Below are 15,080 nucleotides of genomic sequence, written 5' to 3'. Positions count from 1 at the left end.
TCCTGATTTTCTAATAATTGTCAATTCACTGAACAAATTTTTTTTAGAATTACATAAAAGGGTTAAACACAAATGAAACTGCATTCCAATATATAAAAGGCATACTTGAAAATATTTATATGATCATGTAGCTGCTTTACACACTATTTACATTTACCTCATTAATATCAAGAATTAAAACGATCACTGTACATTTCAGTATTTCCTATGAAACACCATGATGTGACACAATAAAGTTGAAAAAAATGGAAAGAGTTGGGAGGCAGCCAGCACCATGTGTGAAATGAGAAAGTGACACATATAAAAGCCACCAGGTAAAAATTTAAAATACCACACCTGATATTCGTAAGTATATTGGAGTTCAGCATCTACCATCTGAACATAACATTTTTGGTCTCTCATGTAAAATCTCAGCTGCTTCTTCCAAGCCCAATCTTCAATACTGTGAACCTGAGCTTGATTCAGCTGCTTCACCACATCAATGTTATGAATGATATCAAGAATCAGAGCTTTAAGCTTGAGCTCAAGGATTCCTGATTCTGCAAGCAACAACAACAAAAAAAAAATCCACAAGTGAAATAAGGAAGACACACATTATCCATTCTCATATTCATTGTACTGCTTTCTATCATCATCAGATTTTATTCAGATCTCATTTCAATTATAGATAGAAATATTACTTATTATCTAAAGCATGCAGCATAAAATGAGATCCTGACAGAGAATGTGAATCACACGTAACTTCAGTCATTTACAAGTGATTTCATCTCTCACTACACTCAGTAGAGGAAGAGATTATTCTGGAAAGAAGTTTATTCTAGGAATGTTTAAAACTATGCCCACTTAAGTAATTAGAATCATAGAATCCTAGGGGTTGGAAGGGACCTCGAAAGATCATCTAGTCCAACCCCCCCTGCCAGAGCAGGGCCCCCTAGAGTACATCGCCTAGGAACGTGTCCAGGTGGGTTTTGAATGTCTCCAGTGAAGGAGACTCCACAACCCCCCTGGGCAGCCCGTTCCAGGGCTCTGTCACCCTTACAGTAAAAAAATTTTTTCTGATATTCAACTTGAACCTCCTATGCTCCAATTTACACCCATTACCCCTTGTCCTATCACTGGTCACCATTGAGAAAAGCCTAACTCCATCTCCCTGACACTCACCCCTTACATATTTGAAAACATTGATGAGGTCACCCCTCAGTCTCCTTTTCTCCAAACTAAAGAGACCCAGCTCCCTCAGCCTTTCCTCATAAGGGAGATGCTCCACTCCCTTAATCATCTTAGTAGCTCTGCGCTGGACTCTTTCAAGCACTTCCCTGTCCCTCTTGAACTGAGGGGCCCAGAACTGGACACAATACTCCAGGTGCGGCCTCACCAATGCAGAATAGAGGGGGAGAAGAACCTCTCTTGACCTACTAACCACACCCTTTCTAATGCACCCCAGGATGCCATTGGCCTTCTTGGCCACAAGGGCACATTGCTGGCTCATGGTCATCTTCTTGTCTACCAGGACCCCCAGGTCTCTTTCACCTACACTGCTCTCCAGCAGGTCAGCCCCCAACTTATACTGGGACATCGTGTTGGGTCACATAAACAGTTAATTGATCTGCTGAGGATCTGGAAACCATACCACATCTGAAGATTATACTCAGGCTAATTAGGGTGATGGGGAACAATGTTCAAGAGTGAAATTGGGTGCATTAGGTGTCCTTTGAGAACATATTGTTTAATATAGTTTCATTTGAAAGAAATACAGCTTTTGTGCTCCTGTCTGATTCCATGATGGGAATTTAACCCCAATGTAAGCAGGAACAATCAGGCAACTCACTTCAAAATCACACCTATCATCCAAACTAAAAAGTTACTGTAAATATATTATATAACTGATGGAATGAACACTCTTCTATAACTGATGACATTACTCCAACGTCATTCTTCCATGAATCTTATTCCTAATTAATATGTCAGATGTTAACAGTCCATAAATACTAAAGCCAAATGTAATATAGTAAACTTCTATACAAACATGGAGGAAGATTATCAACTACATATGGAATTGAGTCTTTTCATACATATAGATTAAGAGCCATCTCACCTAACCTAGAATATAGAATTTAATACCTGAGGTAGCCATTCAAAGCCCCACTTCTGGTCAAAAGAGAGCAATAATCACTCAAAGGCATAAGTATTCTAACTCATTTGGACTATATAAGATTCAGAACAATCATGTCTTGAAGGTAACTAGTTTATTGCTTTTGCTACAAATATTATCAGTTGTATACATCTAAGATAGAAAACACACCTACGCAGCTGTACAGAACATAAAAATATAAGATATAAGATATAAGATATAAGATATAAGATATAAGATATAAGATATAAGATATAAGATATAAGATATAAGATATAAGATATAAGATATAAGATATAAGATATGAAATATGAAGTGTGAAATATGAAATATATAAAATATAAATATAAAATATAAAATATGAAATATAAAATATTAAATATGAAATTTAAAATATAAAATAAATATAAAATATAAAATATAAAATATAAAATAAATATAAAATATAAAATATAAAATGTAAATCTATCACACAGTTGTACAGAATATGTAAAATCTAAATGAAAAAGCATCGTTCACTCTGAAATCTTAACTAGACTAATCTTGGCACTGATAGGTGGGTAACTTCATGTAGCTCAACTTTATTAACTCAGCTAGAGATAGATTTATATCATTTCCTGATTAAAAAAGCAGAATGTTACATGCTACACAACTACATCGTCATCATAAAGAATTATATAATAATTATAATTTCTATACCTGTACTTCCAGTATCTTCTATATTAGTATCAATGCTAGTATAATGTTCCAGTTTAGCCATGAGTTCTAATTCTAATTGTTGCAGATTATGGTCTTTGATAGCACTTTCCACATCTTCAGTGAACTGAATTTGTTCTGCCAAGGAAAGAATCTTTGGAAGAGAAAGTTCAAATTTCATTTTATAAACAGAGAAGACATTAAAAAAAAGGTTTTCAATTAATTTGCAAATGCTTCTAACGTTTGATATTTAAAATATTTTACAGCATCATTTTTAAACAAAGCCACCTATTTGCTATGCTCTTAAGAACAAACATAGCTATCTTTAAACTTGAAAAGGTTAAGCAAAAGCTTGCAATGTAATCTAATTCAGCCAGTCCCTTAATTGTTCTATAGCATGTGGCTGCAGAATTTTTAAAGTATCTTTTTCTATTAAATTATATTTAAGATGGAAACTACCATACTGTAGGCATGCTGAGCTCATATTCAACAGGCTCCGGAGCAACTCTTGACTTTTGAGTCACTGATTTGCTAGCAAAGTATTCTGCATTTTGCTTTCTAACACTCCACTTACGTTCTAATTATTTTATGTACACTGAAAAATACCTGTCTCAGCTATGACAGTTGGTCAAACTTGTAAACTGGAAAGATCTGTAACAAAAAATTCCACCAACTATGCCAGTCTGAAGATCTGTGACAGTAACTACACTGACAGGATCACTGAGCAAAGGGCATGGTGTCCTACATAGCATCATTATGGAGAAATCCCTCAATCCCTCTCCAGAAATGCAAGATACTGGGGCTCCTCTAAAATGTCTGTACACTAAACACAATCAGTATGGGGAATAAACAATATACTAGAGACAGTACTGCAGCTGGAGTTCTGTGAGCTTGTTTAGGTCACAGAGATGTGGTGGGGTGGCTCCTGTCACTGAAGTGTTGGAAGGGAGGGATACAGGCTCATAAGGAAGGACAAGAAAGGAAGACGAGGGAGAGTTGTCCTTTACCAAAGAGAGCATGGACTGCATGGAGCTCTGTCTGCAGAGAGTTAAGGAGTCAGCTCAGAGTTTATTGGTTCAGAATACAGAGAGGACAAGATGACATTACAGTGGGTATCTGCTACGGGCCACTTGACTAAGAAGAATAAGGATCAGGTCCTCTACAGACACTCAGAAGCAGCAGCCTCAAATTCACGTCCTTGTTCTCACAGGGGACTTCCACCCCCCAACACCTTCTGGAGGAGCAGCATAGCAGGACATAAGCAAACCAGGAGGTTCCTGAAGTCCACAGATTGCAACTTCCTTGTGCAAGTGGTAGAGGACCCAATGAAGAACGGTCCTTTACTGGATACAGTCCAATGAAGGGCCACAGAGGTGATAAAGGGACTGATTAATCTCTCCTATGAAGAAAGGCTGAGAGAACTGTGACAGTTCAGCCAGAGAGAAGGCTCTGAAGAGATCTCATCAATTTCTGTAAATACTTGAAGAGACAGTGCAAAGAGGACTGAGCCAGCTGCTCTCAGAGGTGCCCAGTAAAAGGATAAGAAGCAATAAGCATGAATTGAAGATTTATAGATTGCCACTAAACATTAAGAAACACTTTTTTACTGTGAGGGTCACTAAATACCTGAACAGACTGTTCAAGTAGGTAATTGGAGTCTCCATTCCAGGAGATAATCAAAAGCTGTCTGGACATGGTCCTGGACAAACTGGATATAGGTGGTTGTGCCCGAGCAGGCAGGTTTGACCAGGTGACCTCTAGAGGTCCATCATAACCATTCTGTGATTCTATGTGACTCTCTGTGTTACCACTCAAGATTGCATAAAGGAATTTCATGTTCATTACTATTTCTGCTTAATCAGATAATATCTAAAAACTGTATTTTAATTAGATTCAAAATAGGCTTTTTTATGTTACTAAGTCTTAGCAGCCCTGCATATAACATTCACTACCAACTAAACTCAAGAGTTACATTAAATTTACTAAATAGACAGATCAGGTGTTGGATCAGGTGCCATGCAAAAGACTTGAGTATTTCAAGTGTTTACAAAAGAACACATATTTTTAAGAATTTCTCTATACTATAAATGAATCAAATGGATTTGTTTGGGGCTATTTTTTGCCAAATTCAGATGTATGCTTCTTCATGAGATTTCTAAAAACAAAATATTTGGTAAATCTAAGACGACACAGTAGCATTACTGGACCAACTACTACCTGGGAAGGAAAGAGCGATGGATCAATTGAACCTTGTGACCTTTTTCCAGCATCAACACAGTCAATTAACATTTTTTTCAGGGTCTCCTTCATCTCCAAAGCCAATCTGTTAAGCCACACCTGGCAAACAGATGAAAAAAACCTCAGAAGCAACGTTACAAAATAATTTCTGGAAAACGCTTGAACTTGGATGCAATTTTCTTACCTCTACATCATTTGAAAGAAGAACTTTATTTCTAAGTGGCACGGTTTCTCCTTCTACAGACTTCATGGAAACTATGTATTTAAATTCTTCATCAAAGCTCACACTATTAATGCCTATGAATCAGAAAAAAGGCATATGTATTGTCAAACATTAATTCCTTAGTGTCTAGTAGCAAAAAGAAAGGGAAAAAAAGTCTGCAACAGATTATTCAGCTTTGATGAACCTGATTTCCAAATAGGTACATTTCACAAATTGAAACTAATGCATTACCAGCAAAAAGTTTCTTAAGATGAGACTGGATAACCAGAGGATTTGTGGACTGTCCTAGAATTTCTAGTAAATCATCATCTCCAATGAAATAGAATCTTGGAAATGCACAGCGCTTTTCCTATATAAAAAGGAGAAAAAAAACCAGTTTTGTTGATTTAAATTCAAAGTTACTGATTTTCTTTATATAAAACTATATTAATGTCAGCTGTACCTCCAAAAATTCATTCAAAGATCTCTGACATCTCTGAAGCTGGTCAATAATGGTAATTAAGGTATGTCTTATTCCTGTCCGGGCATTCAGTGAAGTTATCCTATTGTCACTCTTGATATCTGACATAATGGACCTAGAGAGGAAAAAAAAAAAAAAGGGAGTAAGGAGTAATTCATAATACAATCATTACCATTTTAATCTGAATATTATACCCAAGTAGCTATGTGAATCAAAATTAAAGTACAGATATGTCTATAAATATTTAACTTCCAGTTTTCACCATTAATTATGAAGCATTTCAGAATTTACTGCAATGTCTCTTAAATGCAATTTATTAACAAATGTTTCTTGCTTCTAGAACCAAGAAAATTCAGTCCTTGACTTTTATTTCCTTCTAAGAAAAGTCATTTTAGCTCTAATCAAGACAGATAATTGTACATATCTTGCTAAATTTCAAAAATCTCCTCCCTTTTTATCTCCTTGACTTGTTTGGAACAAATCTGTTTCTCCCCAGAGTCCATCTGGCTACTTTCCTAGTGAAAAAATGCTTGTCTTCAACTAGAAACAATTCTCAAAAAAACAATTCCATCACCTCTGCTTCTGTTGGCAAGATTGATCTTGCATTTGCCTCTTGTTCATTATCTCTGATGCTTCATGGGATTCCCTTCTTCACCTGTACCCCATTAAATGAGACCTACATTCCCACCTTTATTCCTATCTATATTACTGGCACTCATCTATCTGTACAGAATTCCTATTACTGACCTTCATACAAATTCCAGTTGTTCTGTATATTTTAACCCTGAAGAATGTTTTAGTCTACACGTCAAAGATACTATAAAAAAAAGAAGTTGCATTCCACAACACTAACCTAAAGTCTTCATCAACTCTGTTGAAACGACCCTGTTCTTTGGGCAGAGCTCCACGACCAAATATTGGTTCCAAATAGACCCATTTTCTTTGAATCTGGTTTAAATTCTGCAGATACTCATCCAGCTCAGCCATCTTTTTTTCCCAGATGGACACTTTATCTTCAAAACCTTTGTAATATGGGGAGTCCTTGAGAGACTGTAGAAGACAGCGATGATCTCCAACTTGGTTGACTATGTCCTTCCAGTCTTTAATAAGCTTGATAGTCTTGCCTTGGCTATCTTCATAATCTGTTAATGTAAAGACAGTTCCAACTCCCCAGAGTTCAAGCTCACGTAGTGCTTCTCTGATTGTGACCTCACCTTGGGCCCGACAATTCAAATCCTATTAAAAATAATAAATAGATTTTATTTGAAACTACAGAGCTTGCAATAAACTTTCCATTTATAAACATAAGATACAGTCTATTACTATACTCATAAAAATATAAATATGCATGCAGAACAAGATGTAACACATAAACCATAAAATAAAATACAGTACCTTCATTTGAATTACTCATACCTTAAGTTCCATTGCTTTTTCTATAATGGCATCTGTCACTTTTAGCAGATCTCCAAACAACAAACCCTCAAGCGTAGTACCTCGGGGAAGACCCAGAAGACGAAAGAGATCCAGCCAGTGGTCTGGAGAAAGATGTTCTCCTCTTACATATTTGAGCAGTGGAATTACCATCTATAGGAAAAATACATACGTAGACCCATGTAGTCTTTATGAAAATTATATTTGTTTGATTACAGAATGACATTCTATTCAAACACAACAAAAACATTACATTCTTAAACTGAATGTGGTTTTCTCAATTCCCGGATTTAACATTTAGGAGTATAATTGAGGAAAACTCATTGTCAAATATGTGTCTATGTAAACCCTCATGATCCTCCTGTTGACTCTAAGGAAATACACAGTTCTCAAAAGTGAAATGTTTGAAACAGTATCAGAATATATTTAGTTAAATTGTAATTGATTTTATTATAACTGAACAATGAATGAAGTCCATTACACAGTAATACAAAAACATTTTCCATTTAATAATCCTTTTTGTAATTACCACCTTACTTTATATTTGTCCACTTCTTTTTGCAGCTTTACTGTCATTACAGTATGTTCTTCCATCCTTCTCAGTTTGTCATGCCAGTTAAACAAAAATTCTTCAAATAGGAATGTTTTACTCCTGCGTGAAAATCAAATACAAAAAAAAGGTCATAGCAACACAGTACTACAACCACACATTTGTATTCATAAAAAAGAAAGCAACAAAATCATACCTAAAAGTAATCCAATCTTCTTTGGCTTTTTCCTGCAAACCTTGATAAAATTCTTCATACAATGCCCAGACCTCTGCACAACTCCTAATATCCTGGCACACAACTTCTGACAATGAAAAGTCAGGCTCTTCTAATTTAAAATGATGGCATTCTTCACTGGATAAAAAGATCATTGTATTATACAATAAATATTGCATTATAACATTCATGGTTTAATAGATGGTATCATATGGATATAAATCTTTTTCAAGAAAAGCCATAGGCTTCACTGGAGAACACTGCTGCCAGCTGCAATTCCCTTATGATCTCCTTGAACATAATAAAAGAATATAAGGGATCACTCTCCTACACAGCAATAATATCCCATATTCACAGTTATTTTCCATAAATTTTCATTTTTCTTCTCATTTCTGAGAAAAGTGAATTCCTCAGTCCTGCCAAAAAGAAAGTTTGAAAAGAAATTTTCATTGATTGTTTCTTCTTAGGAAAAAAGAATATGCTAATTTTATATTAGCAAAAATACCTTCCTCCAGTCTACTAGATGGGGGACTTACTCAAGACATGGGAGAAGTGACCTCTTGCCCACTTAAGTTACAGGAGGACTGAAATAATCACTCTGCTGTCTTGGAACAACATCCCAAACCTTTTCTAAGTGAGAATTTCAGAAGTCAAAATCAAGCCTTTAAGTGTACAGACTCCTTTATGTGAAAGACTGAGAGATTTACCATATTTTTCATTAAAAAAACCCAACCTAGAATAACTTTAGAAATTCATGTTATGTGAAATCAAAAAAAAAACCTGAAAAACTTATGAAAATTATGTAATACAAATAAAATTAAAATCCTTATGTTACGTGTTGTGATAAAAATTAGCTAACATTTTCTGTGATACTGTTGCTGCAAATGATCCATACATTAATGAATAAGGTACACAGAGGAGTAAACATACGTACATGAGCTTTTCTTTTATGGTTTCAAGTTCATCAAATTCTTTTTTTTTTTCCTTTATAATCTGAGCACTATTCTCAAGCGCATTCTGGTCACCTGTTTCAATGACATCATCACTTGGTTTCAGCTGATCCCAACGAGCTTTAAACTTTTCCAGGTCTTGAAGATAGATATTAATACGTGAAACTACATTTCCTTTCATCATTTCAATCTGTAAAGAAAGAGTTAAATGGTTTGTAACTACAACTATGATTAAAACCAAGGTATCAACTTCTAAACTTGATCAAAACTTGGTAATTACATCTTGATCAAAATCAAACTCAAAATACTTCTTCTGTAATAAATGACACAGGAGTTCATCTTTAGTATTTTGGTTTTTTTAAAAAAAAGGAGGCATGAGTATTTTTATGCTGGTATTTGGAACCTATTTATTCGGCATATTCTACCTATATAGCCTGCACCTTATAAAGCAGAGAGAAAAAGTTATATTCTTGTCATATTGAAATCTTCAGTAGACTTCAAATGAGTTAAACAATTTGCCTATCGACTGAATTACAGAACTACTCACAGTTTAGCAAACTTGTCTGAAAAGAAAATAATAAACATAGTACTAAAAACATAATAAAGTAATAAAAATGCTATCTTTTAACTGTTATTTGGTTTTCTTCAGTTAGCCGTTGCATTAGTCAAGCCATCTCTATCACCAGAAGGTTGAGACAGAAGTAGAAAAGCATAACATTCATTTCAGCATCTGATCAACAAAAGTTACACCTAGTTATTATCCTAGAATCCTAGAATCATAGAATGGTTTGGGTTGGAAGGGACTTTAAGAGCATCACATTCCACCTCCCACTAGATCAGATTGCTCAAAGCTCCATCCAACCTTCCCTTGAACACTTCCACAACTTCCCTGGGCACCCTGTTTCTTCTGTTCCAACATGAGAGTCACAGGAGACATCCTACCACATCTCTTTGATGTCAATTGTTTAAACAGTTCAGGTATTCTTTCTTGAAAGGCTCCCCCTCAACTCACTGAACTGAGTTCAGTGTTAACACTGAACTGAGAACATTCATGGATTTAATCTGAGAAAAAATGTGACTCCATACTTATTAGAAGAATTTCAACATCTTCAGGTAAAATATTAATCTTTCATTGTTACCTGTTCTGTAATCATAAGCTGGTGGCTTTCCATCATTAATTGAAATTTATCCCATGTAGCTCTTAGGTTACTGATAATGTCTGAACCTGCACCAGCCACAGTTCGCAAAAGTTTGTTTTTATCTTCAGCCTCTTGAAACAGGAGAAATATCTAAATTCAAATTAATTAAAAATATATGTAAGTAAAAATTCAGAAAATCCCGTTTATCCAAACTATATGCAAATATGTAAGAATCCTCAACTGTGTATGCACAGAAAATATGCTTATACACAGCTGTTTTTAACACTTTATAAAATAGAATTAAAACAGTTTTAAATAAACATTAAAACTCTTGATTGTGACATGAAATACAAAGAAGTGAATGTTCACAAGAAACAGATAAGTGCCTCCTCATCTATTGCAGAGATCCAGTCAATCAGATTTGACAACAGCAACAGAGCAGCAGATTTCAGTGACATATGTAAGTATGTGTTCTGGGTCTTCCTGGGATGTTCATTTTCTTCATAGCAGCTCATGTTTATGTTTTAGATCTGTGATGAAAATGACACTGACAACAAGCTACTGTTTCACCCATCATTGAATAGTGTTTGCAGAGCATCAAGCCCTTCCTTGTTTCTCCTTCTTTTTTCCCCCCACTCTCCTCTGCCCTCAGTGAATAGACTGGGTATGCACAAAAGGTTGGGAGGGGACACAACCAGGCAGAGATATTCCATGCCATTCATCCTCAGCAATAAAATGGGGCAGAGTGTGGTTTAGGAAGGGTAGACATTTTTTGCACAGGAACAGGTTGGGAATCAGTCTGTCCATGGAAGCTGGTGAGCAACTGACCACTTTTTTTTTTTCATTACTTTGTTTCTTCTTCCATTTTTCCTTCACTTATTGAACTATTTGGTTTTCAGTCTACAAGGTCTCTCACTTTTACACTTCCTTTCCTCTTGTCCTGTCCCATCAGGGTGGAGGAGGCTGTTTGAGCAAGTGAGGAAGTGAGTGAGCAGCTGTGTGGTGCCTACCTGCCTACCAGGGTTACCCTACAGTAATATGGAATAACAAAGAACAGGAATAAATACACTTCAAAAAAAACCCAGGAATTCAGGAATTAGGTAAGTTTTTTCCACCTGAGAGAAAAAAAATACAGATTTTTTCCCTCATATTATCAAATACATTTAAAAAGAAAAACAAAACAAAACCTCATTTAAACTATGCAAGTCAGAATAAAATTAAAATAATCACATCCAGTTTTACATTACCAAAATGTCCTGTTATATACGCTTTCCTTTAGTAATTAAGTGACAACAGGCAATAATGCTGAGGAGCTATACTGTTTTATAAATTTCACAGAGTTAATTATCTTCAACATTCAAAAATTTTCCCAGAATTGCTACAAATTGTAAATACTTATACTCAGCCTAACACAGTCCTTCCTGAGCAGTCAAACAGTTAAACTGTATCAAAGATGAAGATTAAGCTAAAATGTGAGATAACAAAGTTTTCTGATGATAATATGTTGTTCCAGTCATTAAAATAGCTCACCTGTGAAGAACTGCAGAATTAACCTAGAAGTAACAGTGACTGACAATAATAGTGACAAACACACTTCAAGTAGATAACCATGAAGTGACATATATGTGAAAAAACTAAATGTACAAATTGAGTTGTAAGCTAACAAATGCAGCTCAGAATTGGTATCTTGGAGTTACCACAGCCAGTTTAGAAAAATGCCAGCTTAATCTGAGCAGTAGCAAGTAAATCAAATCCTGGGAGTAACAAGGATCAAAAAAAAAGTATAAAAGAGATATATAAATAAAGAGATATATATATAAAATATAAATATTACTATTTATTCATGTAAATCCATGGTTTGTTCCTATCTTAAAAACTGTAAAAAAATTCCATTGGTTCCATAGAAAAACATTATTACAAACCTGGAAAAGACTTAGCAAAGAGCAACAAGGGTGATCAAAGTTATGAGTGGGCTTATGTGTAAGAAAATATTAGGTAAACTAAATCTCTTCAATCTAGAAAAGAGATGGCTGATACAAGAACAGAACAAAGAACAGAATTGTGTGTCATGTGAAGGAAGTGTAGGGACTAACTAGTCTGTATCTCTTCCAGTATAGGACTTAAAATGGTGTGAAGTTAACAGATGGTAGGTGTAAAAAAATAAGAGAGACCCTTCTTGTAACAGGATCAATCTACACTTTACCAGAGAGTATTCTGAATGACCAAGGTGTATTTGCTTTCAAGAGATGAGGTAAGGTTGTGGAAGAGAAATCCACTCAGTATTACTATTTGCTCAGGAACCATAGAAGACTGAAAAAGTGACTAGAAGCTAAAAGTGTGAGAAAGCATCAAATATGCTATCCTGATTTTATATTTTCCCCTTTATTCCATTACTGGAGACAAAATTCTGTGCTACACAGATGACTGTCTGCATCCTATGTGGTCACTGCATGTTCTAAATCAGTTACATTAACTATAAGTTTCCATAGTAGAAAGCATTACATTTTTCGATGGCTGTTGTTCCAGACATGATAAAATAGTATCTTACCCCTTCTTTTTCTTCACGTAGCTTTAAATATTTTAAATTGTCTTCTGCTATTTCCTCAACAGTCTGGGGCCTTATCACTAATGTTTCCATGGCATCAGTGAGAAATGAAGAAACATTACATAGATGAGCTACATTAAGGTGGAAAACAAAGTGAGAAAATGGTAGTAATAAATATCCAAGTCAGGCAAAAGTACCATGATACAACATTGTCACAAGATATGATAATATACACAGATTATTTACTTTAAAAAATGCAGATCCCAATCTTATATGCTGCTACAGGAAAAAAATCCATGTTTGTATTTACACATAGTTTTTTAAATGTAATCCACTGTATTTGGTGCATGATTGAGACCACAAGTACCACAGTCCCTTCTGAGAATGGAACAGAAACACATAAGGCATTTATTTATACACTTTCAAAATATATGGAAGTTCTGTGGCTTTGGTTTTTTTTTTTAGTATATGGAGAAAAACATGTTAAAATACCCCTTGGGGTTGTTTTTTTGTTTTGTTTTTTAAAAAAGAAATTAACTTAAGCCACCTTGCTTTAAATATTGAAAAGATTGACAAACAAAAGCCTGACTAAGCTATAATGTTGTATTTTCCTACCAAGGTGGATCTTTTTGGTACTGAGAAAGTACCTGTACAATTCCAGGGAGAAAACAATTAATCTTTCAGGCTATGGAAATAATTCACTTTCTTCATAATCCCTGTTCTGTGTTTCTTGTGCTGACTGTTTATTCACAACACAAAGTACAGGCATTTCTTATCATATCAGATGGGCCACGCAAAAATTGGAAATTATTCTGCACTCTGTAACACTCTGTATTTTGACAATCTGAATGACAAGTAACTCTATGGAATAAGTCTAGGTTACTTAAGGTTCTTCATGAAATTTTTTAATTTTTGAAAGAAAAAATATAATACTATTTTTTTAATTACATTTCATGTTGCCTCTTTCAATTTCACTCAAACGCTTATGAAATTTTCCTGCTTCAAACATCAAATAAATTTTACTCCCTGAAACAACAGAGAAAATTTCTTTCATACAAAAGAAACAAGCAAAATAATATTCATATGTATCCTTTTACATCCTGAAGAGATGTGGCCAAAACAACTGAATGAGAAAGATGAATATCAAGGAGTCTTAGGTTAGGTTTGTAGTGAAAAATTACTACCAAACTACTTTCTCTGCACTGTGATTTTTGCAGCTCACTATGCCCAACAGTAAAATATTTCCTAAAAAGAGGAACACAAATGTCCACAAATCCAACAGAAACAAAACAAAAATACTACTCATTAAAGTTATTTACCTTGAATAGATTTTCTCAAAGAAATCACAAGAATGTCATACAACTTCTGGATTAAGTCATCAATTACAGTTTTCACAGGGTTGCAGTTAACAGTTAAACAATCTATCTTGATGGTGCTTCAAAACAAAAGATTTTAAAATAGCAAGTATTCAGAAGAAATAATAGAAAAAAAATTCAGAAAAAAAATAACAAAAATTTCCCTTATAATTCTACAAAAAATAAAGTCATACCTTATTGGGAAAATTACTCATTATTTAAATATTTATAACTAGGTCCAACGTTCTGCTCCTCTAAAGAGAAAATTGCTTGATTTTATATAACCCATGTCACTAAATTTAAAAGTACTTTTTCTGCACTAAAAAAAAAAATATTTTTTCTACAATCGTGTCTTTACATCTCTAATTTCCATGAGAATTTACAAGAGTCTTAAGAACATAAGAAAAGGCACAGTCACTCATTTCAAGGCTCCATATCTAATACCTCACAGTGACCATAAGCAGATGCCTGAAGAACAGTAAGAAAAAGGCTACATTATTTGATACCTTCTTGAGTATCCTTTCTCACCACCAATTATTTTCACCCTGTGGCACTTCATAGCCAAATCTGGTTTCTAACTATAAGACTTGTCAAACAATTACTCTTCTGTTCACCCCAGTCTGTCCTTGAATTCATGAAAAACTTTACTACTCAGAATACCACGTAATCAACAAGTTATACCAGTCCATTCTCCTGCATTAAATGTCCCCTCTTCTTACTGGTTCTAAACGTGATTCCCACCCGTTTCATTAAAGAACTCTAAAGATGCAATACACTACATTCCATGTGAATAAATGTAAGAATTAAAGCCTACACTAGCATATCTGAAACTGCAAGTTATATCAGCTAATCAGATGTTTCAATAAAGGCTTTTTTTCATGTATAAATATTTATTAAGTCTGCTCCCAGCAATCAGATATGCCCCACATTTACAGGACTTAGCTAAAAGAATTGTTAAACTGTCACCCTGTTTTGTAGTATTTCAGAATCAGCCCTGAATTTTGAGGGGCTTTCCCATCACATCCAGGGAAGACATTAGAAGTTTTCAGAGAAGGCTGGGTACATAAAAGGGAGTGTCTAAAATACAACTGAAATACAAAAATCTAAACATTTTTGAAAGTACATCAAGATTTTAAAAGCACTTG

The 15,080-nt window shown here is 34.7% G+C and overlaps 1 protein-coding gene across 2 annotated transcripts in view; it reads right to left on the bottom strand.

The window, feature by feature from the left end:
• The window catches only part of DYNC2H1 (dynein cytoplasmic 2 heavy chain 1), a 147,670-nt gene that overhangs the window by 116,366 nt on the left and 16,224 nt on the right, over positions 1 to 15,080 (bottom strand). For both annotated transcript variants that reach the window (XM_071734517.1, XM_071734525.1), the window contains exons 19-32: positions 13,900 to 14,015; positions 12,584 to 12,711; positions 10,036 to 10,185; positions 8,881 to 9,086; positions 7,929 to 8,084; positions 7,720 to 7,834; positions 7,165 to 7,335; positions 6,602 to 6,984; positions 5,731 to 5,863; positions 5,520 to 5,637; positions 5,250 to 5,362; positions 5,045 to 5,164; positions 2,831 to 2,981; positions 337 to 539 (exon numbers count right to left, since the gene is read on the bottom strand). In XM_071734517.1, the coding sequence (XP_071590618.1) occupies positions 337 to 539; positions 2,831 to 2,981; positions 5,045 to 5,164; positions 5,250 to 5,362; positions 5,520 to 5,637; positions 5,731 to 5,863; positions 6,602 to 6,984; positions 7,165 to 7,335; positions 7,720 to 7,834; positions 7,929 to 8,084; positions 8,881 to 9,086; positions 10,036 to 10,185; positions 12,584 to 12,711; positions 13,900 to 14,015 (2,263 nt within the window). The remainder of the gene's footprint in view (positions 1 to 336; positions 540 to 2,830; positions 2,982 to 5,044; positions 5,165 to 5,249; positions 5,363 to 5,519; positions 5,638 to 5,730; positions 5,864 to 6,601; positions 6,985 to 7,164; positions 7,336 to 7,719; positions 7,835 to 7,928; positions 8,085 to 8,880; positions 9,087 to 10,035; positions 10,186 to 12,583; positions 12,712 to 13,899; positions 14,016 to 15,080) is intronic.

This window comes from Heliangelus exortis, chromosome 1 (genome assembly GCF_036169615.1).
Source record: "Heliangelus exortis chromosome 1, bHelExo1.hap1, whole genome shotgun sequence".
In the NCBI taxonomy this organism is placed as follows: domain Eukaryota; kingdom Metazoa; phylum Chordata; class Aves; order Apodiformes; family Trochilidae; genus Heliangelus; species Heliangelus exortis.
Note: the sequence above shows the minus strand (reverse complement) of the source record. Positions and strands in the feature narration are given on the sequence as shown.